The 24,201-nt window shown below is 41.4% G+C and overlaps 1 protein-coding gene across 8 annotated transcripts; it reads right to left on the bottom strand.

Annotated features, from left to right (window-relative positions):
* Nucleotides 1-101: 101 nt before the first annotated feature.
* LOC132912429 (uncharacterized) lies at nt 102-23,839 on the bottom strand. Of its 8 annotated transcripts, none has more exons than XM_060969826.1 (9): nt 19,175-19,557; nt 15,990-16,233; nt 4,539-4,577; nt 4,030-4,252; nt 3,285-3,450; nt 2,621-2,899; nt 2,259-2,401; nt 1,599-1,871; nt 102-1,084 (listed from the first exon to the last, which is right to left on the bottom strand). In XM_060969826.1, exons 2-9 carry the CDS (start codon nt 16,015-16,017, stop codon nt 940-942), a joined length of 1,296 nt encoding a protein of 431 aa, XP_060825809.1. In that variant the 5' UTR covers nt 16,018-16,233; nt 19,175-19,557; the 3' UTR covers nt 102-939. The 8 variants fall into 8 exon arrangements, with proteins under 8 accessions (XP_060825809.1, XP_060825810.1, XP_060825816.1 ...); XM_060969827.1 differs by having other exon boundaries at nt 15,990-16,240; XM_060969833.1 differs by lacking the exons at nt 15,990-16,233; nt 19,175-19,557 and adding an exon at nt 23,816-23,838.
* Between the last annotated feature and the right edge of the window lie 362 nt (nt 23,840-24,201).

Genomic DNA, 24,201 nt, shown 5'->3' on the forward strand with positions numbered 1-24,201 from the left:
GTACTTTTCGCGTTATTTTTCCACGCACAACTAAATCAACGTCTTTTTAAAAGTTTTGATTTTTTCTCTCTAACGCGATACAAACATGATTCTTCGCTCTCCTTCTTTTTCTTTTTTTCTTTTTCTTGAATACGAAAAGAACGAGTTCGAGTTCTTTGCTTCGTTTTCTTTTTTCTGTTTGTTATTTACAATATATATCTATAGTACGCTACGCATTTTCCTCTTTTTACAACAGTTCGTTTAACGATTAATTAGTCTGTTAGTATTTGCTTCTGTTTCTTTATTCGTACGTTAAGCTTAAACGTTACTATACAAGTGCCTCTTGGTATTCTCCTTTATTTTTTATTTCGTATCTTGATCGATATTCGTTAAATCTGTTCTTTGATTTTTCTCTTTCGTCCATAAAACCTGGATCTTTGTTCGTTTTTGTCTTAAACGAAAACTGGATTCAATTTGTCGCGCGTCCCCTTCCTTCTATTTATTCGCTTCGATAAAGTTTTGATATTTATATTTTTTCCTATTATTTTCTACGCCTAATTACATTTTCTCAGACTCGTCCGTATTCCTCTTTGCCTGTAACCTTTACAATTCTCGTACTCCTCTTCGTATTACGATCTTGCTGCTTCATACAGTCAAATGTTTCTCAAAATGTTTTCCAAAGTGTTCTTTTTTTTTCTTTTTCCAAACATCGTCCGTTCGTGCTCTTCCTTTTCCTACTTCTATACGTCCATTCCCCTCGAGTCTTACGTTATTCCTAGATATTTCGTCGTACAACGATACACCGTTTTCTCTATCCGTTTAAATAACTCTTTTCTAGTTCCACCGATCTACTTCAACCGATTCCAACGAAGAATTCCAACTCGAACGAAGTCACTCGATCGGATACCTTTGTGCGATTACTGACCGTTTGCGAAAACGTTCTGGCGAATCTTTAGAGAACTAAAAGAGCGTTTCTTGCGACCAGGCCGGTGGACTGGTTGGTAACGGAGTCGGCGGTGGTCTGTGCCTGAGCTCGATGGCTGGAGAACACGGTGGAGAACCGGGGCTACTTTGGCTGCTGGTGCTCGTAGAGACGGCCCGAGACCTGTTGATATATTCGTAACGACAGCTTTTCCCAAAATCATTCCATGTAAATAAGTTTGAAACAAAACACGAAAGTCGGAAGACGACGATATAAAAGGTATTAATAAATATTATTATAAATAACGATATACGCGGTAGAAAGGATGAAAGAACGAAGAAAAGTTTCGAAGAAAAACAACGTCGAACAGTTTGTCGTTTTATCGTGGAAAAATTGATTTTCAACATTAACGCGCACGGAATTTCCTCGATTCCGCGAAACTATGCGATCAAATAGGTAGAATTAAACCGTAACCGTAACCGTAACCGTAACCGTAACCGTAACCGTAACCGTAATCGTAATCGTAACCGTAACCGGTTTGAACACCGTATACCGCCACATCGAAGACATATTCGTCTTGGTATACAGTGTTAAAATTTGTTAATTTTAGTTTGGTTCGGTTAAGAGCGCGGTGGTAAAGACGGAGAGTCACCGACATTTAGAAGCAACGAAGAAACAATCATTCGACTGGGTATACCTAGAAGTTTCAACAGCTGCGCTAATACTACGACAAGCTTGACAAGGTTTGCCTTCAGGCCGCCGTCTAGGGACACATCCAGAGCAACCATCCCATTTCTCGACCGTTTTCTTCTTTTTCGAGGGTACCCGAAGAAACCGTCGACAACTTGGCCCCGGTGCTTCGGAGTCGGTCGAGAACCCGGATACTTCGTCCTCCGTGTCCAGACACTCTTCTTGCTCGTCGTTTCTTAGGAAGACCGAGTCGGAACCGAGCGACCTCGAATTATTCAAGCTACGAACGTACAAGCGTCGTTAAATTTATATCATGTAATCAATTTTCGTTTATCGTCGTTCAGTAGCGTTCTCGTACGACTAGAAAAATTCGATACTACGAGAGTGAGAGTGAGAGTGAGAGTAGTAGTAGTGGTAGTGGTAAGTAAAGTAGAAGATGATAAAAAAAAAAAGAAAAAGAAAAACGTTTCGTTGGAAAATAAGGCTGTGCCGGATGTACAGTGAACAAAATGCGAGAATACCTTGTGCGTTACGTACAACGAGTCACGCGTGTAAAAATATTTTCGTAAACAAAAAGCCGGAAAAACCGTGGCAAAATATTATTCGTTTATCCGACGCGTTACAACGATATTTTCAAATTATTTATACAAGTTTGTACGTTAAGAACCTTGAGTCTGGTTCCGGAGGATCGACACTGCCCATGGAAGCCAACGGTGCTCTTTTACCGCTGGTCGCCGTCATCATCGCCTCGTTCGCGTAAAGACCTGCTTCGCTCGTGCACGGGGAAAGCTCCGGGGTTGGTTGAATTACCTACAAATAAATTATCAAACAACTTACGACAACGAACTACGTACCTGTTATTATCCTATTATACATGCGCTCTACGTTATAATTCAAGAAGACAGCGTAAAAGTTATCTTTTAACGTTTAAATTTTCGTTTCGAATTTTCATTTCACGCTGCGAATCAAAGTGGAAATGTTGCGTCAGCGGACGAAACGTTAAGATTCGGTGAACAAACTAGCAATTACCTGAATATCGATGGGATAATAGAGATCCCAGGGTTCATCGTGGGCAGCGTATTTCGTGGAAAGCGTAGGGTGCAGCGGCAAACACGGTACCGGCATCGCAGACCCTCTTCTCTCGAGGTAACTACTCCCGGTGCTGCTACACGTCACCGAACTGCATCTTCTTTGTTCTTCGGGAAGCGGCAAATTCGGATGCTTCGTTGGTGGTGTCAACAGAGCCTCGTAGCCACCGCCGACCGACGCAAAACGCGGCCCGATTTTTGGCAAATGAGATTGCGACACCTTTAACCGTAATACGTCGTCATCGTATCATCGTCGTTCTTTCTTTCAGGCAATTCTACGATATATTCGAAATCCTCTATCCGCAGAATAAATTATCGCCAATTATCGTTATAGCCCGTAACTTGAGAAATTTTGCATCTTAAAAATCGGACATACGTATACGCGATCGAGCGTCATACTTGTAGAGCGACAACTCGACTCTCGTAACATTCTATCGTGCAATGCACAAAAATATCGATTCGATATAATTAATAAGTATAATTACACCTATGATTCAGCGTAATCACAGATTATACGGAATCACGACGAGCTTATAATCGGCGGACGTTACGATTACAAATATCCCGATAAAGATCGGTTTAATTCGACGAACGAGTGGACCGACCTCGACACAAAGAGATCTTCTAGGGCCGTGATCCGGTCTAGGTGGTAATCTGGAAATGGCTTCGAGAGCGGCTGCGAGGGCTCTTTCTTCGGCTTCTGCTTCGGCTACCGCTGCGGCTGCAGCTGCGGTCAGTCTCGGATCCTCCAACTGCTTGCTCGATTTACACCTATCCCACATACCACCCTCCTTTTACCCTTCTTCGCTCGTTTACACCCTTTCTGTCTATATAAAAACAACTTTTCTCGCGTACTTTCATCGTCTACCTCGAGACATCAAAAATCATATTCGAGCCCGAACGTTTGACCCCCGTCGAAACACGGCGTTTCTTTTCTTCGAAATTGCTAGAAATATTTTTAGAAACGTTCGATCAAAAAGTTTGACGTTAAAACGCGTTGAAAGCGTCGCGAACCGACTTGTCTGAAAGTCGGAGTAAACGTTTTCGAAAATGTTGCCATCTATCGTGTATATTATATATATATATCGAATTTTTTATATATATATATATATGTCGAAAAGTGCAAATCCGATCGAGCTTCGTAGATATTTAAACATCTGTGAAAGCTGATAAAAGGAGATTTTGTCGAAACACGCGGACGTGAATTTTCACAAATTTATACGATACTCCGTGCTGAATCTCGAACAACTTGTCCCGAGTGAGTTCGAACTCTAAAATTAGTCTTGGTATATAATAACGCGGTAAAAAAAAAAGGAAAGATGGATAACAGCGGAGAGAAAAAGAACTCACCTGCTTTTATAAACAAGCAGAAGGATCATAAGACCGAAAAAACCACCGAGAGTCGCTGCGATTCTCACCCCGGTCATAACATCGTAAGTTTTGTAAAATTCGATTTTCAGTTGCTCCCGCTCGCTGAGGGTCGACGTCGCTTCCGGCAGGAACGTCGTCGAGTCCATCCTCCTCGTCGTCGCGTTGCTCGCGTTCACGTTGCTGCCTACGACACTCCCCATATCTGCGCATACACGTACAACTCTCGATTCTTATTAAATATTTTCTTTGCTCGTTGAGGCCTCCGTCGCTCGATTCTTCGATCTCGTACGTTCGATTTACGCGTTTATACGTAGAATAGCCTACGAATTTAAGAGCGTGATCGACCAACGACACGCCTCACAGAAATCCCACGATTCGAAGCTCGAACGTTCTCCAAGAATTTTCTTCGAAACGGATATTAGCCGACTTTTCCCTCTGTGTTACCTTTACATTTAACCAAACGAATGTACACCGTGCGCAATTAATACCTTCTTTTATCGCGGCGTAGAAAGTTTTTGCAAATTGACCTGAAACAATTAATTCGGTTTTTTAATTTACATAGATTTTCGTTGCTCGACGGTTGAATTTCTAGAGCGTCGTCGTCTTATCAAAAAATGTACTTTCTTACTGTCTTAAGAACGCTTAATTACGAATTGTCAAATTCTTATCGAATCTATCGTGCAGGGAATAATTTGGCAAAAGATTTATTTTTAAACGAAAATGATTAAATCGTAAAAGACTTAGTCGTAAACGTACGAGCGGAGAGAAAAATTATACAAGCATAGCGAGATTATCTACGTTACGAATAGAATCCTTTCGACGATTACGTCGTTTGTCACGAAAATACATAAAACTAAGACGCGTTTTACCATAAAGTCGGATTTGTGCGGTGAAAAGGAAAAGTACTGCGACCCTTTGACACAGTTCTCCGCGTACGAATGGTTGCGCGAACATAGTTATACGAGATGTATGGACATGCTCGCTTGAGAATAAATCCCGGTAAAAAGAGCGAATCGACCGTAAGTTTCAGAACGTTTCTTGCTACGTTCTTGCCCAACGAAAGTGACATCGTTCTGCAGAATACTTTTACAGATATCTGCGTTATATTGTTCGAATCGAGTTGCACACGTCCAATAGAAAGCGTGCCACCGCTCTGGATAGGACGCGATCAACTTTGATCATCGACCGATATTTCGAAAAGCTATTTTTCACTATCTCCGCTTTCAGCTATTTCGTATTAACGTACTTTTTTCTTTCTTTTTTCTTTTTTTTTCCTTTTTTTCTTTTTTTTTTCTTTTTTTTCTTTTTTTCTTCTTTTTTCTTTTTTTTTCTTTTTTTTCTTTTAGGCATAAAGCGACATCGTAACGATAAATTCAACGAAAACGCATCTCCGTCTTTTTCCTTTGATCTTTCGCTATTAAATGTATGACGCTCCGGTCAAGATAAGACGCTAAACGTACGAGTCAGCATCGGCCGATTCGAATAGAAGCGATAAGTAATTTTTCGTTATTTTAATCAAATATCTACGATATTAGACTTAGACAGTTTATTCGTGGAAGACATTTTTCACGGGCGAAACGAGTTATCGGGCTACAATAAATAAGAAAGTACGAGGAGAGAATTAATTAAAACGGAATTAGTTAAAACGGTGACGAATGTGATCGAGTTCGACGGCATTCCTTGTAACAACGATGGAAAATAAATTTTCCATCTACTGGACGTGACTGGTTGTCGAATCGAAGCAAAATCATCGTGACCACGTGCTACTGGTTGGAAAAAGTCGCGGCTATCGAATTCCAGCGATAATCGATAACGCGAAACTTTCTATAGGGGTGTCCTACCTCGAGAACAGAGAGAACAAAGAACGGAGAACGCGACATCTTTTTCAGCAGGTTTTCTATCCTACGAAAGCTTTCGGCTTTGAAATGAAATGAAATTCGAAACGAAAGGAAATCGCGTCAATTACTTTATAATCGATTCCCCTCGTTACGAATAAAGGATTAAAAACGTTTAAAAATGACGACGTTCGCGGTTTCCTACATCGTTTCTAAACGCAACGAAAAACAAAATTCCAGCCGATATAATATATATGTGCTATAAAATACGAATTCTTCTATTGCTTTGTTATTCGAATAGAATGCGCATGGAAAGCGCGTGTCGCAAAAACGAATAGAAAATTTAGCAGTGGAGTATCGTTGTAAAAGCGGCGAGTGGTCCGGCTCGGCTCAGAGCCATACCAGCGTTCTACTCGAACCACACGCCAAGGTTCTGGATATTGATTTCAAGCTGAGAGAATCGATGGAGCCTGTCTTACGACGTCTCGATAAGTCCTGTCACTGATAACGTTTCGCCGTTCCACGCACAGACCTATTCGCGAGAGGCCGATTTCCAAAATCACTCTATAGACACGCACAGACATCGTCGGTGTACAAAACACGCACGGGCTAGGCTATATAAACGTGCGAAAACAAAGATGAAACATCTGGTAAAGATTTAATCCAGAAATAACTCGATAACGTGGAATCGTTCAAGAACAATTTGTTATTTATTCCCATCCATAATTCATCGCGTTCTTTTTGGCTATTATTACGATCGTTCGATACGAGAATGTTTGTTTTGATAAAAAATTGTACGCCAACCCACGTTCCCCGACCGGTCGTTACGGGACTGAACAATTACTTGCAAAAGGGGGAACGAAGCACGGAGGAAACCGAACTGTTTGATAACGAAAGAGAGAAGAATCCGACAAAGTTTGCAGTTTGCGGATAGGAAAAATACGGCCGGCCGAGAGAGAGAGAGAGAGAGAGAGAGAGAGAAAAGAAAAGAAACGAGTAGACGCGTTCTTTGGACGCGTTCAACGAAACGGAATTAGCGGTGAACTCGGCCGAAATTCCGAGATTTCGCTTAGGAAGCATCGAATAAGCGGGTTAATAGGTCGATTTAAGCGAACGGGGACGACAACCTGTGGCTGGTGTGCGGTAACCCTCGAGGATCCTACTACCTTACGAAATCCTCCGACAGCTTTAAACCTATTTACCGTTAGCATCGATAACAAGCGAGTCCCTTCGAGACGATCGTCGTGCGAATTTTACCACGATAGAAGAAAGAATCGAGTCTCCGTTAAGCGTCGATCGTCCAAATTATCGACCGTTCAAACTACCCTATTTTCTAGGATATCGTGCGCGATCTCTGACCGCCTATTATATCTCGTTCGTAATAGCAATTCGCTATTCGATTCTCCTGCTACGAAGAAAAGCTAGAAAATTGATCGAGCTATGCTTCATTTTGAAATTAACAAGTTATTACTTCGAGGTAATTAATTTCGTCTCTTTACGGAAAGTTTTACTAAAAAAAAAAGAAAAAAAAAAAGAAATTGATGAAAACACCCGTTGAAACGAAATCTTTAAATCACTACGTTCCATCGGAAACTTGTTTTTTCGTCGTGAAAAATGAATCGCAAGCGGCTAAAGAGGGAAACTAGATTCCAACTTCGGTAGCGACGAAAAATCCCTTTTCATCGTGTTCTTCCTTTCCTTTGAAGAGAAACTGCAACTCGAACTCGTCTCGTTAAACGTACAACACGGTATCTTTCATCGCGAGATCGATGTCTGTTATTTTCAGCCAAACTTTTGTCGTTACGCGACAACGCAAAGGGCCTGTAAAATTATACGACTGCGTGTAAAGCGCAAGTACTTACACGTTTGTTGGCTCAACGACTTAACGAGAGTACCCGCGTTACAGATAGACGATGGACTTGCATTGCCAGCCTTTAACTTACGCTGCTACGTCATTTACTTTCTCTTCGACATTACGCGATTTAAACGTAAAACTAACGGGAGATTCGCGAAACATTTCGTCCGATCGGAATAAATTAAAAGTTCTGTGCTTTCGATTATCCGATAATTTTGACAAAATTCTGAGAAAAAGAGAAAGGAGAAAGGTAGAAAGGACGATTAGAGGAGAATCGAGCAATAAAAAATTAAGAGGCTTATCTTGGAGAATTTAAAGGTAATTCGGGATAATGTCGAGTTTTCGCGTTATAGCGTTAGTACATCGAGACGCGAATTCAATCGACGCGAAATGTAACATTTATCGATACGCGAAACAAGCAACGCGTATACGAGCACGTGTTATTTCCGTGCACGTTTCAACTGCACGTCGCTTTTTGAAGCACGGTATTTTACCGTTTGGCGGAAAGTAGCACAAATCGTAGTTATCGAACTAGCTGCATTTCACGCGGTATAAATACTCTTATCTTAATCGCTACGATACTGTACGTCCAACGACCGAACAACCAACCCTATAGTTACGTTGAAAAGTAGCGTAAAAGAAAAATCATCAAACTTTGTTCGGAAATGCTTCGCGGTTCTGTAAAAAGGCATCGCTTTACTTCGAACAATTGTCCTTACTCTATGCCGTTCGTTCGACTCGGATACATCTTTATTCGCGATTCTTTCCCTATCGATACTCCGGAGCGAACGATTATTAATCCTGCTGCTGACCGGTGGAAACGAACGAACGCAACGTGCCGCGTAATCGAAACGGACTGCGATCATCGGAATCGAGTGTCCGGTCGGACAACGCCTTATTTTCTCACAAATAAGCAAGCGTAATAAAATTGGATAAATTGTCTTTTCGATCGACGAATCTCATCGCTGTGACCAAGACAGCGTCCCTCCCGTAAGCCGAACCTACGTACTTCGTATTGTATTTCTCTGCGAACGTAGTACGATGGTGGTAGAGGCGGGTGGGTAGCTTCTTCGGGACAACCATCGACGCATCCTACTTTCCAACCGCAGACCGTATATACGAGTGAAATTTCCGTCTATCCAGCGGAAACGACCAAATTGATAACCGACGCAACACGTACACGTCCAACAACTCTGGCAAACTCAATTTATGAAATTGAGTCGCATCGGCGATACACAACCATCCCAGACGTAGTGGATATACTCGTGATCGAATTATGGTCGATGGGACGAACGAATATAGTTACGATCTTAATTATAAGATCAACGGTACACGTTGAAACAAAATATTCGACCGATTTACGAGAAACAGAAGGGGTTTAGATCCCGTTCGAGAGGGCGTACGAGCAAACCGTACCGCGGCATAGATTTTGTTGCATCGTTTGCAACGTCGGTACAATTCTAAAATTATTTGTTACGACTAACTCGAACGTAACGTTTTACGCGCGCGTAATTCACATATTGATTTAATCGATCGTTTACGAAACTCTCGTTGATATAAAAAAAAAAAAAAAAAAAGAAAAGAAAGAAAAGAAAACGAAATTGAATAGATTCGAAAGGTATAAGATTCTACATAGATAATATGTTTGCGTAGATACGGACGTAGATGTCGACAAGCGGATAATATCCGGAGATCGAGACTGGACGACATTGGGACGAACGTAAAAAGGTAAATGTGCCCGAACCTATAAAAATATCGTTCCTTTTCTACTACGACCGAGAGAATTGGCAGTGAATGGCAAAATTCATTTGTTCCTCGTTATACCGATCTTTTACCCTTCGCATCGATTCGATATACGTACGTACGGCCCTGAAGCCCTGTGTTACGTCGATCGTTAGCATGGTTTTCGATAAGAATCGGTAGGACCGCGCCACATTTCTATACACCGATATACGTAACGATACCGTGGCGTCCCTTAACCGGTAGCGAAGACCGAGCGCAATTCGTAAAGCAATCGAGAAAGAAATCGTCCTTTTCTGCGCGATGGACAAAAGGGGTCGTGTCGGAGGGGAATCGATATGGGGCAGGTAGGCGGTCGAAGGCATTTCAACTCGGGGTAGAGAGGGTAGACGGAGGAGAACTCGTCGGGGTGGTTGAGCTGGCAGGGGAACCAGGTATCGATTGCAGGCTGCAAGAGGAGAAAGAACCCCTCCCGTTGCTCCATGCCCTCTTTCCAGCCCACGCACTACGGGTCACCGGGTCAAAGCTCACGGCCGGCTCACTGTTGCTTCTGCCTTTTCTCGTCGCTGTTTCGATAGTACGACGTTCTCGCCGTGCACCTCGCAGCAAATAGAAAGAAGCGGCGTCGCGATTTTCGGTTAAAACCGCCAAGAAATTCCGCCACGCTCTCCTAGTGTCGCTCCGCTGACTATGAAAATCGTCTTTTTTCGCCTTCGTAGGTAGATATTTCCCGCGAAACGATTACAGCGAAAATACGTAATCTAATTACTTAATGGACCGCCGTTCGTCGTTGTTGCTGCTGGTTTAGTACGAGAACTTATCAGTTGGACGTCGCAGGGCGTTGACAATTATTCGCGCCTTGCTTTAGAAACTTACGTGCAAGACCACCGTTGACTCCTTTTGAAGTTTCTAATCCATTAGCGGTAATTTGCTTATGCTTCGACAGGCAATGACGTATAGAGATGATCGATAGCGGGATTTCTATATTTTCTTTGTAGATCGATTCGCTAAATGTCTAACGACGCTTTTACGCGTTTCGTGTAATCGCCTAGGAATACAAAGATATCGATATTTAGCGGTAAGACTTTGCAGCCGAATATCTGATTTTTTTTTTCTTTTTCACGGTTCTTCCGATTTCTTTTAAGGATAAAAGGAGATTAATTTCGACTACGAATATCCGTTCCGTTTGGAAAAGAAAAAACCTTTGGAACCAAGCGATCGTGGATTAATATAAAATGGCGAAGAGTAACGAGCGAATGAGAGACGGAAGAAAATAGGAGCCATTATTAGGAGGCTGAGAGAGAGATACACGGTTGGTGCTTGAAAAGCTCATACTCGGGACTGATCGTACTTCCGGTGACCGCATCCTTCTCGGTATCATTTACGCTCTCTGTCGCTTTCATCTCGCTACTCTTCCAACCCGGTCCTTTCTTTTTACGTTTCAAACGCCCGATAACCGATAGCGATATTTCAGCAACGTTTCCAATCCTCCACGATCGAGAGAAACTGATGGACCGATCGCTTCGGTAGTAGCTTTTCCCAGCCACCGACTCGAAAGGCTGAATGCCGAACTTTCGCAACAACTATACGCGAAACGATAACGCGATGCAATCTGTTTTTCTCGTTTTCGCAAACTTGGTCGCTGGAATCCAATTTTCCAGTTAACCTGACCCAACAAAATCTACCTCTACAGACACGATTTCGTTCTCGCTGATAAAATATACAAAAATATTGTTACCCGTGCTAACGTAACACGATGCTCGTATTCAGACTGACCCGTGATACCGGTATTTCCATCTCGCTACATCGACATCGGACAATTCTCATCCATACGTATATCGCGGAGAGTTACGAGGTCTTCGTATCGAGCACCGCGAGTTCACCTACTTTCTCATATCGTGGAACGCGATCGCCCTTCGACGTCCAAAAGTCCAAAAGTCGCTGTGACCCGTAACGTCTCTGTTTCTCGATACTCTGTAAAAGGAAAGTGGAAAAAAAGCACCACACAGGTCGAAATGACTAGCCATAGACTTTCGATTTATCAATACGATGGCGCGACCGTGCGAATCGATTGGAAAGGAATAGTAGCAAGACCGTGGAAACTAAAGCCACGGGAGTCGGTAAATCACGATCGTCGAGTATCGTGAAGCTTGGTTGTCGGGTGATCCTTGAATATTCGTTATCGTTTCGACAGGAGCCAGGCTCGAGCTCCAGGGACGACCGAACGTTTCTGGAGTGGTGTGCACTCGAGTATAATTAGATGTCCCAGTTTACACGGCATCTCATTATGGAATCCATTCTGCCAGCCACAAAAGCTACGATACGTGCTTACATCGGCCGCCTTCCGTTCTCCACCCACTCGATAATAAGCTCACCGCCTTATCGAAATTAACCATCTGCCTCGTTGCGCTTCTTGTATTTCACCCGCCCAACCATTTCAAACACGATCGAACGATCGCCCCTTCGTTTCTTCTTAATCCTTTTCCTTCTGCCTCGCCCCTTTTCAACGCACGCCCGCTTATCCACGCTCGCTTACCGTTTTCACAGTAACAACGTAATATCTTTTCAAAATTACCAACGGACCGACGATATTTCATCCCTGCCACGCGACAAAATGCTTGGCAATTATAACGGTCGAACGTTGTATCCTCGGCTCTTTCGAGTCTCGAACTACACGTACGATAACGTTGATTATTTATATATATAATTGGTTATATTAATTATCGATGTGATTAGTTACGTGAAATAGATTAGAGCTTCGATCGATCGTTGACACTTGATTTTAACGTATCGTCCATAAAAGATTTCAAGCAAACAATTAATATTTTCTTCTTTCTTTTTTTTTTTTTTTTAACATATACGTTGATTCGAGAAGAAGATCAGTTGGCATTAGACGTGACGTTTAGCTTTCATAGGTTTCGTCCGTTGGATATTCGTAGGTATGTACATATGCCGGTTTATAACGATTATCTTACTGTAAATCGATCAAGGTGCCCATATAAATACTTAGGAGCGGCAGTGTACATCGATCTTTCGTCGAAAGCGTATATATCGGCTATTTGGACGTTGCTCGAGCGTTAATTTTGGATTAGCTCTAATACGCGTGATGCTTCCATAAGGTCAGAGAAATTACTAATCAACGGACCGAGGACCGCACACGCCTAAACGAAGATTATAAGAATCGATCGCGTGCTTCAACCGGTAAAAACATCGACTTTTCGCTTTCCACTTGTTGTGCAAGCTGTTACTCGGTCTTTCGTAACGTCACGTACACAAATCGTCAAATACAAAATTATTTCGTGAAAGACGACGATGATCGATTCGAAGGATGATTTTAACGAAAAGATAATCTCCTCGAGTTGTACCTCGAACAATCGGTGCGATCGGGCGATCCTAGAGGTATCAGTTATACGTTTTCGTTATTAACGAAAAAATCCACAACGAATGCAATACGATACTCGAAAGACAAATTGTGCCAATAAAATTTTCCAACCGTTATTAAATTGGATTGAACTTTATCGGATCCAGAGACAGAGGTTCTCTTTTCCGAAAAGTATGAAGCTTAACAAAGCCACGGGGCGATCGACTTTCGAAAACGCGAAAACGCTTTAAAAAGCGTCAGAGTGTCTTTCTCGTTCGTTTTGCCAGCGATATAGGAGGAAATGATTGCATAATACGTTTGATATCGATGTATCCAGCAAAGAGGCAGGGGCCTCGTAGAGGGTGGAATCCGGTGTAATTAGTAGTTCACGCTTGACCTATTAAAAAACTTGTCCATTCGCTTGCTACGAGAGCCATTGTGCGCCGGGCTCGTCAAAATAATCAGCTGCGATCAGCCTTGTTCGTCGTTGAACCGAATTCTCCATCCATCGATTCGGCCAACGCCTCTAATTAATATCATTTAACAATTGCAATTTCTCGCTATTCGTTACGCGATTAAGCTACGAACATTTTTAAGCAAACTCGTATTTTGCGTCTAGACGGAAATTTAATCTCTATCTCGGACAAGAAATTCTATCTCGCGTGAACAACGTTTCGGAGATTGGATCAAAGTCCAGCGTATTTTTAATTCGATGAAATCCGATGTTTCGTAAAGGCTGATTAATCGAACGCATCGTCGATCGATGGAAACACACGACAGCTATACCGATGGAACAGCATAATCGGCGGGGGCTTCGAATCGAATCGCACGATCGCCGTTCCGGCAATCACGGCCATCGAGCAACATCGAATTGGTAAGACGAAGAAAAATAAGGTTCGACGTGCCGTGAGACAAAGGCGTAGCCCGATGTTACAGCCCTTTCGTCGAAGAGTTTCGGTGCTCCCTGGAATTTTTTCTTACTCGAGGGGAGATAGCCAGTGCGAATCGAGCCCGGTGCCGCTTCAAAGTAGCTCAAGGTTCGCGTTAAGACTGCAGCATCGTGTTATAGCTAAACCATTTGTACGAGAAAGAGAAAGAAAACGAATTATTTTGAGTGGAAAGTTGGCCCGGCGAATCTTAAACGACCGCTCGAGGATAGCAAAGAGCCCGATTAAACCGAACCCGAAGAAAAAGAACAGGAGAAAGGGGTAAAAAGAAAAACACGGGATGTATCGTGTAACGTCTCGAAACGTCTCGGAAACGTCTCGAGTACCTAGAGAATTTTGTTTTCGCGGAGGTAAACGCTCGAAATAAATTGTCCAGAAAACACGATTTCCTTCCTTCGCCGACACTCAACCAAATTCCCCCCGTTTAATTCTTTCGCGTTTCCTTGTTATTTTCGAAACCCGTGAGAAACTATCGCGAAACTCGATGCAACTTGGTCCCGATAAATCGTCATCGATCGGTTCGACGGATATGCAGATACGTTCACTGCGCAACGGTAAAAGTCGCTACGTGGAAAACTCGTAGGAGAAAAATATACCTTAGATAGGCAATCGTTTGTAACGTCGATGATCCAAGGTCACGCGTAGAATCCATCAGAGGAATAGGAGTTGAAATTCAACGAGACGAATTTAGACTGCGGCCTTCGGCTCGGATTCACCTCGATGTAACCGTACAAGTTCGATCAGCCGAACGCTGCTCCATTCCTCCAACTATTATTTTAATCGTGTTTTTCGTTCAAACGCGAACGCCACAGACTTATCCTCGAATTCGATAAACCAACGATCAAATTATACAAGATTAACGCTATTATACGGACAGTGACCTGCCTTCGACAAAATTTCATTTCACGTTTTCACCATAATTTCTACTTTATTAATCGTTTCGATCGTTGGTTACCCGGTCGTGATAACCATTCTCCCTCTATGTACTCTAACGATATTGAAAAAGAGGGTGGGGGAAAGGGAAAAAATAAAAGAAAGAAGAAAGAAAAGGAATTAAACGACGTGTCTGTACTTCTTCTTGGTTGTCCGATCTCCATTTGTATCTCGAAACGTCGTTACACTCGGTAATTTCTGACGGAATTTCAAGAAATTTAAGTTGCCCGAACTAGACGATTTCGTCGTTCTCAACTGCCCGAATGGTCGTTTATGGTCGGTTTTCGTTCGTTTCTTACAGGGATAGGATTCCCTGCGTGTTGTCCCGATCGGTAAGCACTTGAAGAATAATTTGCGACGATAAAAGCGACGCAGAAGAACGAACCAGGTTGCGAGAAAACAAGTTTCGTAACGAGAGCGTATATTCCACAGCTTACTCCGTTTCCGAAATTTCGTCGGTAGTCTGGCGAGCGTCAAGGCCTCGAGCGTAAACAATTCGATTAGGTCAAGATTCGCTTGGCCGATTTTATCCCGTGAAAAGAATTTATCCCTCTGCGTGTACGCGAAGCGCTACGTTCGAATCGCAAACGGTCGCATTTCACGTCGTCGCTTGCAACGTCCGTGGCCTTTGTAGCATTTCCCGCGTTTCCTATACCCCTCGTAACGTACAATTTCGCCACTCGATAGAAAGTTTGAAACGATACGGCTATTACGCATCATCGTTCAATGCGCCTATCGTTTAATTCGGTTCACCTATCGTTTAACGAGAGCGAGCGTTATTTCTTGTATAACCAGAGTCGTTAGTAATCGCGATAACGCCGACTCGGGCAAACACGTGGTGAAAGATCGTGTTCGAGGAACGTGGTAGAACGTGGTAGCTGTGTAACGAGAAATTGCGTCACGTTGTCAGAGAATATAGAGGTACGCGCGAAAGCAAGTGGAAAATATAGAATAAAACGTCGACTCGTCGAAATAAATCTTACTCGTGGAACGTCGTCGAATGTAATTTGCTCTTAACGTTCGGTACGACCATTCTCGAACGTTTTCGAACGAAAAACGAGAACGTTCGACGCGAAACGTTGGAAAAAGATCGTGGCAAATTTATACACCGCGCAAACGCAAACGAAGCAAGCGCTTGATAAACATACGATGACGGATCATCGTTTGTTTTCGAGTCGTAAGATTTGTTTCGCTTATTCGAAAATTCCCTTCTTCCCTCGGGAGAAATTGTCGAAAAAGTTGAAACGACGATTGATAGGAAAATTTACCTCTATCGATGGACGCAGGGGTCGGCATCGATGCGACGAGAGAGAGGATATCAGTGGCAGTGATATCGTAGACTCGAACGAGCCTCCTTGTCCACTTCCTCCTCCTCTTCCTCCTCCTCTTCTTCGTCTTCCTCTTCTTCCTCGTCCTCCTCGTCTTCGTCTTCAGGACGAGGCACGGATCTAGTGGTCATCTCCGTCTTACCCACGGCCGCGAGGAGTTCATCCTTACCACGCCCGATAACACCTACCCTCTCGAACAAACGCGTAAATAAACGTTTTCAACACATCCATTAAAACAACGATGGAAATAATGCGATCGATCGTGAAAGATAATCCGAGCGGACGAAATCCGCTGGCGAACGGTATTCGCAAGAGATTCGAAAAAAGCTCGTTATTTATAGATTTGTACAAGTTTGCCAATTGCACGGGAATTTCGAAATTCCTTGCCGTTAGAAAACTTTTTCAAATTTCAAAAGCTGGAAACCAGTGCTGGTTGGAGAGAAAGTTACTGCTGGTAACTGGTTCGATGGTTCCCGCTTCGGCGGGAAACATTTCAAACGTTCGGAGGGATCGAACGATCGACGGAGAAGAGACGGAGCTCAGCGAAATCGAGTAATTCTCTTTAAACGACGAAATCGTTCGAAGAGACAGCTTGGTTCGTTCGCGTTTGTTAAATAAACGGCACGGTCGTGAAATAAATACGCCAAACACAATAAATACGTACCGCTGGCTGAACTCGATTGCCTAACGCGTAAGGTAGAAACAAGTCGAGTAAGATGATCGAGCGAACGAATTGTAAAGCGGACCACCTTGTACCATCTTTGACCACATTTTCCCTTTGATCGAATCAGTTTATACCTCGGGCAATGTTCGTACTCGAGAAATTGAAGATTTTGTCGAACGTTTTGCGGCGTAGGTACGATTCGTCGAAACGATAAACGAAATATAAGATGGAGCGTATCTGCTCGAGGAAGAAAGCTTTTAATCTGTCGTTGGCGTGGCAAAAGTTTCCGGTCAAACGGATCTTTTACTTTATAGTCCGAAAAGCGACGTTTCGTCCAACAATTTCATCCAAAGTTACGCTCCACGGCGAAAATATTTCGATATTTTACATATAAAGCGACCGAGTCTATCCGGCTGGAAATGCTCGCTGTGTACCGGCGCAATTTGAAATTTCCGTAAATTGCGTAAATTGTTGCGCGTGCCCCGTTTATAATACCGCCCGCCGTAACTAACTGACAACTGATAAGGCCTTTTTACAAAACAGAACTCGAACTGTTTGCGGATAAAAGGTGTAAAGATAGGGGCGATTCGTTGCCGTAGTTGTTGGACGAAGAGCTGGAGTGGATAATTGATAATAACCAATCGACAGGTTCCGATATTTATGGATCACTCCCAGGCGGCATGCACGCACTTCCTTCCTGTACACCTTTAACGCTTACCGTATCACTCGTTATCTCGATACGTTAACATTCGTTGTGTATTTCTCCTTTGCGATAAACGATACAAAATTTCGTCTAACACTGTCGCGATCGAACGATCGAACGGGATCGAAACGAGACGAAGAAATCGAAATTTCCTATCCACGTCGATATCAAAGTCAACGATTAAAGGGTAATCGCAACGGCGAAACATCTTTTATCGTATATTATTTCCTAGCAATTTTACCGTACGCGTTAGATCGCATTGAGCGTAGCTCGTGTTACTGTAACGTAAATATAACACAGCCATCGATTTAACTTGTACGAGGAAATAACATTTTTGCAAGATCGAATCAAGCTCGATCGCGCCTTGATACCACGCTACCTCGCATACCTCCGATTCATCGTTGCGCTGCATTCGTTTTCTATCCTCTATTTAAATGGTTCGCCCTTCGAAATTATCAAATTTAAACGTGAAATTTTTCTTTAATTTTCCAACGCACGTTATCCGAACGTTCGATTCACGCTGATTTTAACGCCGCCTCCCGTTCCATTCCATTTCCTACAACTTCTTTGAAGCTCCATAGACTATCGCGTAATTCGTACAATTTTCCATATAACTAGAACTAGAACTATAACTATATATAACAGTAGAAAGGAAAAAGGAAAATATACGAATACCAAAGCCTATCGAAAGATATTAAAATCGAACATTAAAATTACTCCTCGTAATTTAAAACGTTCGACCGTGACAAAGGCGTAGTTGGCGCCAGTGTATCGTTAATAAGGACAGCGGTAGGACGCCGAGAACCGAATACCTCGTGTTCCGTGCTCCGCGCTCTAGAGCACTCGAGAGGAGGCCAAGAGCCCCCTGAAACGTATCGCTGCTAATTTCTTTCAAAGAGAAACACGTCCTCGGTGAACAGGAGGCTGGCTCTCCGCCCTCGGACGTTGGTAACGTCTATACAGCTGAAACACGTATTTCGGTCTGGGTCTCGGTCTCGGTCTCGGTCTCGGTCCGAATATCACGATGCTGCGCCGTCTTTTTTTTTTTCTTTTTTTGCGCTCAACTTTTTAAATCTCTGTCCGCTTTGGTCCTCCTTTAAATCTCTAAATCCGTTGTTCGGTCGCGGTGTTCGAAACAGCTCGGAAAACACCGACGATTCTCTCGTTCGTTCGAGGTTCGCTTCTTCGGGTTGTCGCGAAAATAATTCAAAGGACAAGGACAAGATTCATCTTGTGTCTCCGAGATTGTGTCACGAGGCGGACCATCTAATCGCGAGTAACTCTGATCGAGGCTCTTCGATCTCGAAAGCGAAAGATCTTGAAATTCCAAGATCGCATTGCGAAAAGCGAAAAATTCGCCAATACAAATTTCCAAGATCCGGGGATTCCGCGATTCTTCCATTTCGAGATTAAAAAGATTTCTTCGTCGCTTAACGCGTTGACTGCCACCGTTGAATTTTATATATCGTATTTCCCTCCGACAGTCGCAACCAGGATATATCACGCCTTTAATTTTAATTTTTCAACAAAGTATCGCGTTTGTTCTCTTCGACCATGTTGTCCAAGTCATTCACCTTGTCGACAATCTCTTGCTCCAAGAGATTCGCTTTATTTCAATCGTTCTAAGATTTAGCGTGGATCGCCCACCATGGCCATCGCACCACCATGGCCAGTCAACGTGTTAACACGCAAATTTCATTTACGCGTCTACTTGCTATCGTCCAGTTGAAAGCTATCGGATCGTTTTTAAAAACTCACCTCAAGTTTCACGACTGCCTCTTGTCTTCGTCACTGAGGAGGCGACCATCTCCGCAACGTATCTCTTCTTTGTTCGCAACTTTTCCTCTCTAGGAACCTCCTTCGACCAACATTTCGCCACGCTTGCATGTGCATATTACTCTTTTCCCAAACTATGCCGTTGCTTCTCCTTCTTATCGCATTTCAATCGTCACTGTACGGATCACCAGACCGATTCAGAGTTCGCCTTTACCACAAAGTCAGTTCCCTTCGCAGCGTCTTTTCCTCTCCGTTTTACACTCCATTCCCGTACGATCCGCGTCCTTATTCTTCATCGTCGTTCACTTCATCGCGCTTCTCCTAGATTTCTGTTTCAACCGTGTCGAACGTTACTCGACACGATGGTACACGGCAGAAATTTCCGAGCAATTGTTCCTAAGCACGACGAGCAACGTACAAATTCTAAACGGCAAATGTAGTTGCACGCGTCAAATCGAAGCAAATTGTATTTAAATCGTTTATACGAATGTTCAATTTCTATCGAGAAACGTGTCCGCGCAGTGTGACCGATGTTTAAACGGATGAAGCAATTCCTGATGCTTTTAATCATTTCTACCTTACGATATTCGCTATATCGACAATCTTCTAAAGCTAAAATAATTACTGCTACGAAGCAAGTATAAGAAATTAAATGAAAATCATTCCAAACTTTCGAGGTAGTAGTTTCTCCGTAAGGAGGACGCACCACCGAATTTACCATTATGTCGACGAAATACTCATTCGCCGAACTACCATGTCCCTTTTATCGTTATCCCTGTTAATCCTGCAATACCGATAAATACGTATCAATGATACTACGAAAATCACTTGAATCTAAGAAATATCGTATATATCTTTCTTCGAAATATATTCCGATTTTCCGAAAATTCCTCTATTTTCATCTTTTTGAGAAAAAGTAACGATCGTTACCAAATCGATTAAAAGAAGAAACTTTCTCAAATTTTATAGTTTCCGATCCTTCCGATGATACACGCATGCATCTTTTTTAGTAACGTAAAAATACTTTCGATAAAAATATACATACGTATGTATATTTATATTTAAATGCATATCACGTTCATTAGATAATAACTCGTTGATAATATCGATTAGAATACTCGTATTCCCTACCATTGTACGATCCAACGCGATCAACGTCGGTATAGTTGATCAAGAATTGGAAGAAAAATAAGAAGAGAAACGAGAAAACGCGCTTAATCGTCAAGCGTTAGATTTTATCGTTTATATCGTTAACGAATAAACGTTTTCAGAGTTGCTAATTTCTTATAATCTCATCCATGACGAAATTCACTAACCAAGTAACTAATCGGCTAACTATACGAATAATTGGAAACGTATAAACTATCGATGATTACGACGATTATTCGAAATATATAGAATTTATAATGCGTCAAATATTTCACCGATATGAAAATGAAAATAAAATAGGTCGCGTAAAGTGTTACGAGCCATTTCGTCGGAAACTATTCAAGATACCAACCAAATTCTTCTTTCATCCCCGCAGACTCTCCAGGTAACGTTCTCCTCGTTTCTTCGAAATAAAACGAGGCGTAAATTCTTTTACCTACCTCCCTTGGGGACAGCCCTTTTTTTTCAAACAAGTATATCGATCGATATTTATGTATTATACAGCGCCTTTAATAATTACGATAGACATTTAATACTACAAATTGTAATAACGATATGTATCGTTCATAGATATTTAATATATCGTTTCTTTCTAACAAAAGCGTTCGAAAATGCAGAAACTTATGTAGCGTTTAAATTATTTTTATCGCTTTTTATCGCCTTTTGTCGCTTTTTGTCAAACTTTGATGTAGCAAAAGTACTATACGTGAGAATAGCACATGTTCGCGCAGTACATCTATTGTCTTGGCGAAAATAAATTATACATACTTGGCTCGCGAGTGAGTACCGTTGAAAATAGACGCTTCGATAAATTCCAACGATAAAATTGAAAAGACATCTTGTCTTTCGTTAAAATATAATATACTTCGCTAAAACGTAAAATTTTAGCTAAACGTAAAGCAACGCGCAACATTCAAAATATCCTGACTTTTTCATTCGAGTTTATTGTACTTTACAACACGCGGTATATTAAAATTCGGAATTTCAGAAAATGCAAGCCATTTACATTTTTCACTGCAACTTCTGTATTTTATTCGAGCTATCCCACCTTTCTTTCGCTAAAACCTACCACGCTCTACAACACATAGAATATTAAGACTTCAAACTTTTTAAAATACAATGTTCAAAGTGTGTAGCGTGTAAATACTTTTTCCACTAGAATCTGCTATATTTTATTCACCATGTTCCATTCTCTTCCGTTAAAATTTCCTATACCGCTCCTACTTTATAGTATACGCGAAATGAAAAAATTTCATATTTCAAAAAATGCAATGTTCAAATCATATATGTTTTTTCATTGGAAATTATTTATTTTATTTCCTATTTATTTTATTCCTTATAAGACATCGAAATCTAAAATTCCCCAAAGCGCGATACCTTCCTTCGATGATTTATAGTGTCATCAAGCGCCGACATTAAGAAACGATATCCAGCAGAAAGGAAATTTTAAAATACCATTAGACCAACTACTACCTGTGTCTTCCCAGCGTGTTGTATACGCGCGCGCGCGCCTCTCTGTGTATACACACATGTCATAAATTTTATTCCCTTTATGTGCATGCCGTGTACAATCCTTATTACGTTTCGTGCATGATTCCGCGCGAAACCAACGACTAAGCATTTCTGTAATATGTAAATAAATATATAAGATAATTTGAATAATAATATATCGCGCCGTTTTACCTGACAATCGGATATCAAACACGCGACGATTTACGTTCAAAGAAATAACAGAACACGGTGATGACTCACGAAATTGAACCCTCGTTCCAACACTCTTTGGAAATTTTTATGTACACACACATACACGAAATATCTTTAAATCTCATAAACACCGTTACGGGATTATATTGACGGCCATCGTGATTATATCGACAAACTTTGAAACGAGTTTAAAAATAATAGAAAAATTATAAGATATTTATCGGAAGCACACACTTGGCAAAATATTTCAACAGTCCATTGATTATTCAACTATGTTAGTAAGTCACAATATTCAACGAGATCATCTTTAACGCCAACTCTATGTGTTTGAGCCTACTAGTCAACCTGTATATTTTATACTAATTTTTCCATTAAGCGTATGCTCACGATAAACGTCTTACAACATTTATGTACATTTTCCGATTGTCTTCAAATTATGTACGCAATTATAATCACGATAACCGTGTCTCATTACAGTACAGTGCTAAACGAAATTTCAAAAAGCTTTATATAATACACACGATATACCGATAAAAGTTTTCTAAGGATTTTTATACTTTCGTGAAAAGCCACTTGTATCAATCAAACTCGCGTCTCGAATCACCGATATAACCTTATCTTTTGACATTTCGTGCAGTGAAAATGTCATGCAAAAATCGTCTCCCCCGTTCATGGCGGTTAAAAGGACAAAAAGAACAAGAAAAGAAAATGAGAAAATGGAGACACGAACTTTCTCTTTCCCTTTTAAATAACTGCAGCATAGAAAGCTTCGTGAAATGCATGTATGTAGTTAAAAGGAGGTAAAAAAATGTTGGCGAGGCAAAAAACAGGATAACAGAGTAACAACGGTGACGTGCGATATTCCAGAAACGTTTAGTTTGTTACACGGCTATTCAATAATCAATAACTCAAAAAATCACCACCGTATGTCAGATTGCACTATCACGAATCAACCGATCTACAACTTTCGCTATAATCTCAACTTTGGCGGTTAAATGCTCCTAAAAACATCCTGTCCGTATCCATATATTATATACGCGTACGTACGTTTCGCATAAGTCTCTATATACGTGCCTGCCTTTATGTATACATATATCGTACGCGCATATATATATATATATATATATATATCCATATATACACCTATTTATTTCCATTGAAGCGTATAGTATAGAAAGTATACGAAGAAATGATTTAAACGATAAATGAGATCAATCAATCTCGATTCTCTTAACAAAATAGTGAAAACTAAACGATGAATCGATTTATCGTTCGCATTATTCTCTACAGTCAATTTTTTACCTATCCGATACATCCTAATCTTTGTTCTAACTCTTGCAGAATGTTAACTACGATAAATTACCTTTATCAATTCGTTATACGCGCTTCATAAATTTCTTCGGGTTGTTCGATTTAAACATTAACGATTTTATACAAGAATAGTAATCACTTTGGTACTTGTTGGATATTTACGTTCCATTAAATCATTAAGTCATTATTCGTTCTTACAGTATTAAATTAATCAGACAAGCGAACACACACTACGATATTAATTACAGCGAGTAGCAATCTATCGCATTTCTCTCTTGTCAATTGCGATTCATAACCTTTCGTCAAATGTTTCGTCAAACGTACATGAATTTCATATCCTACAGCGTTAAACAATCATCTTCCATTTATGATAATACATTAGCTAATATACACGATATACATACATACATACATACAGTGTACATATATACATTTTCAATTTTACATGTTCATACGTACCTTGGAACACACATTCGTATCGACAATATATATATATATATATATATATATATATATATATTCGCAACAGATATATCGCACAATCATGGACAGAATATCACGCACAGGAATATTATAAGAAAAAAGAAAACAGACCGGATGATACAAAAAGGGAAAAAGAGAGAGAGAGATGAACAACCACTTTACGACGACATATTCACGGCATAAGCTCGCGCGGCCTACTGAAATATCAGAATCAGAAGGCATGCGTTGCCCTGACGGCTGGCTTCCCCCTCTAGATTCGATCCCCCACTAAGGGTAACTCACCCCCACTAGGGTTGTCAGCAGAAATGTATGTTTGAAAGACTAAAAATAGGCTTGAGTGAACTGATTTTCTAGGGATGGAA

The sequence above is a fragment of the Bombus pascuorum genome, chromosome 12 (assembly GCF_905332965.1).
Source record: "Bombus pascuorum chromosome 12, iyBomPasc1.1, whole genome shotgun sequence".
Lineage (NCBI taxonomy): Eukaryota > Metazoa > Arthropoda > Insecta > Hymenoptera > Apidae > Bombus > Bombus pascuorum.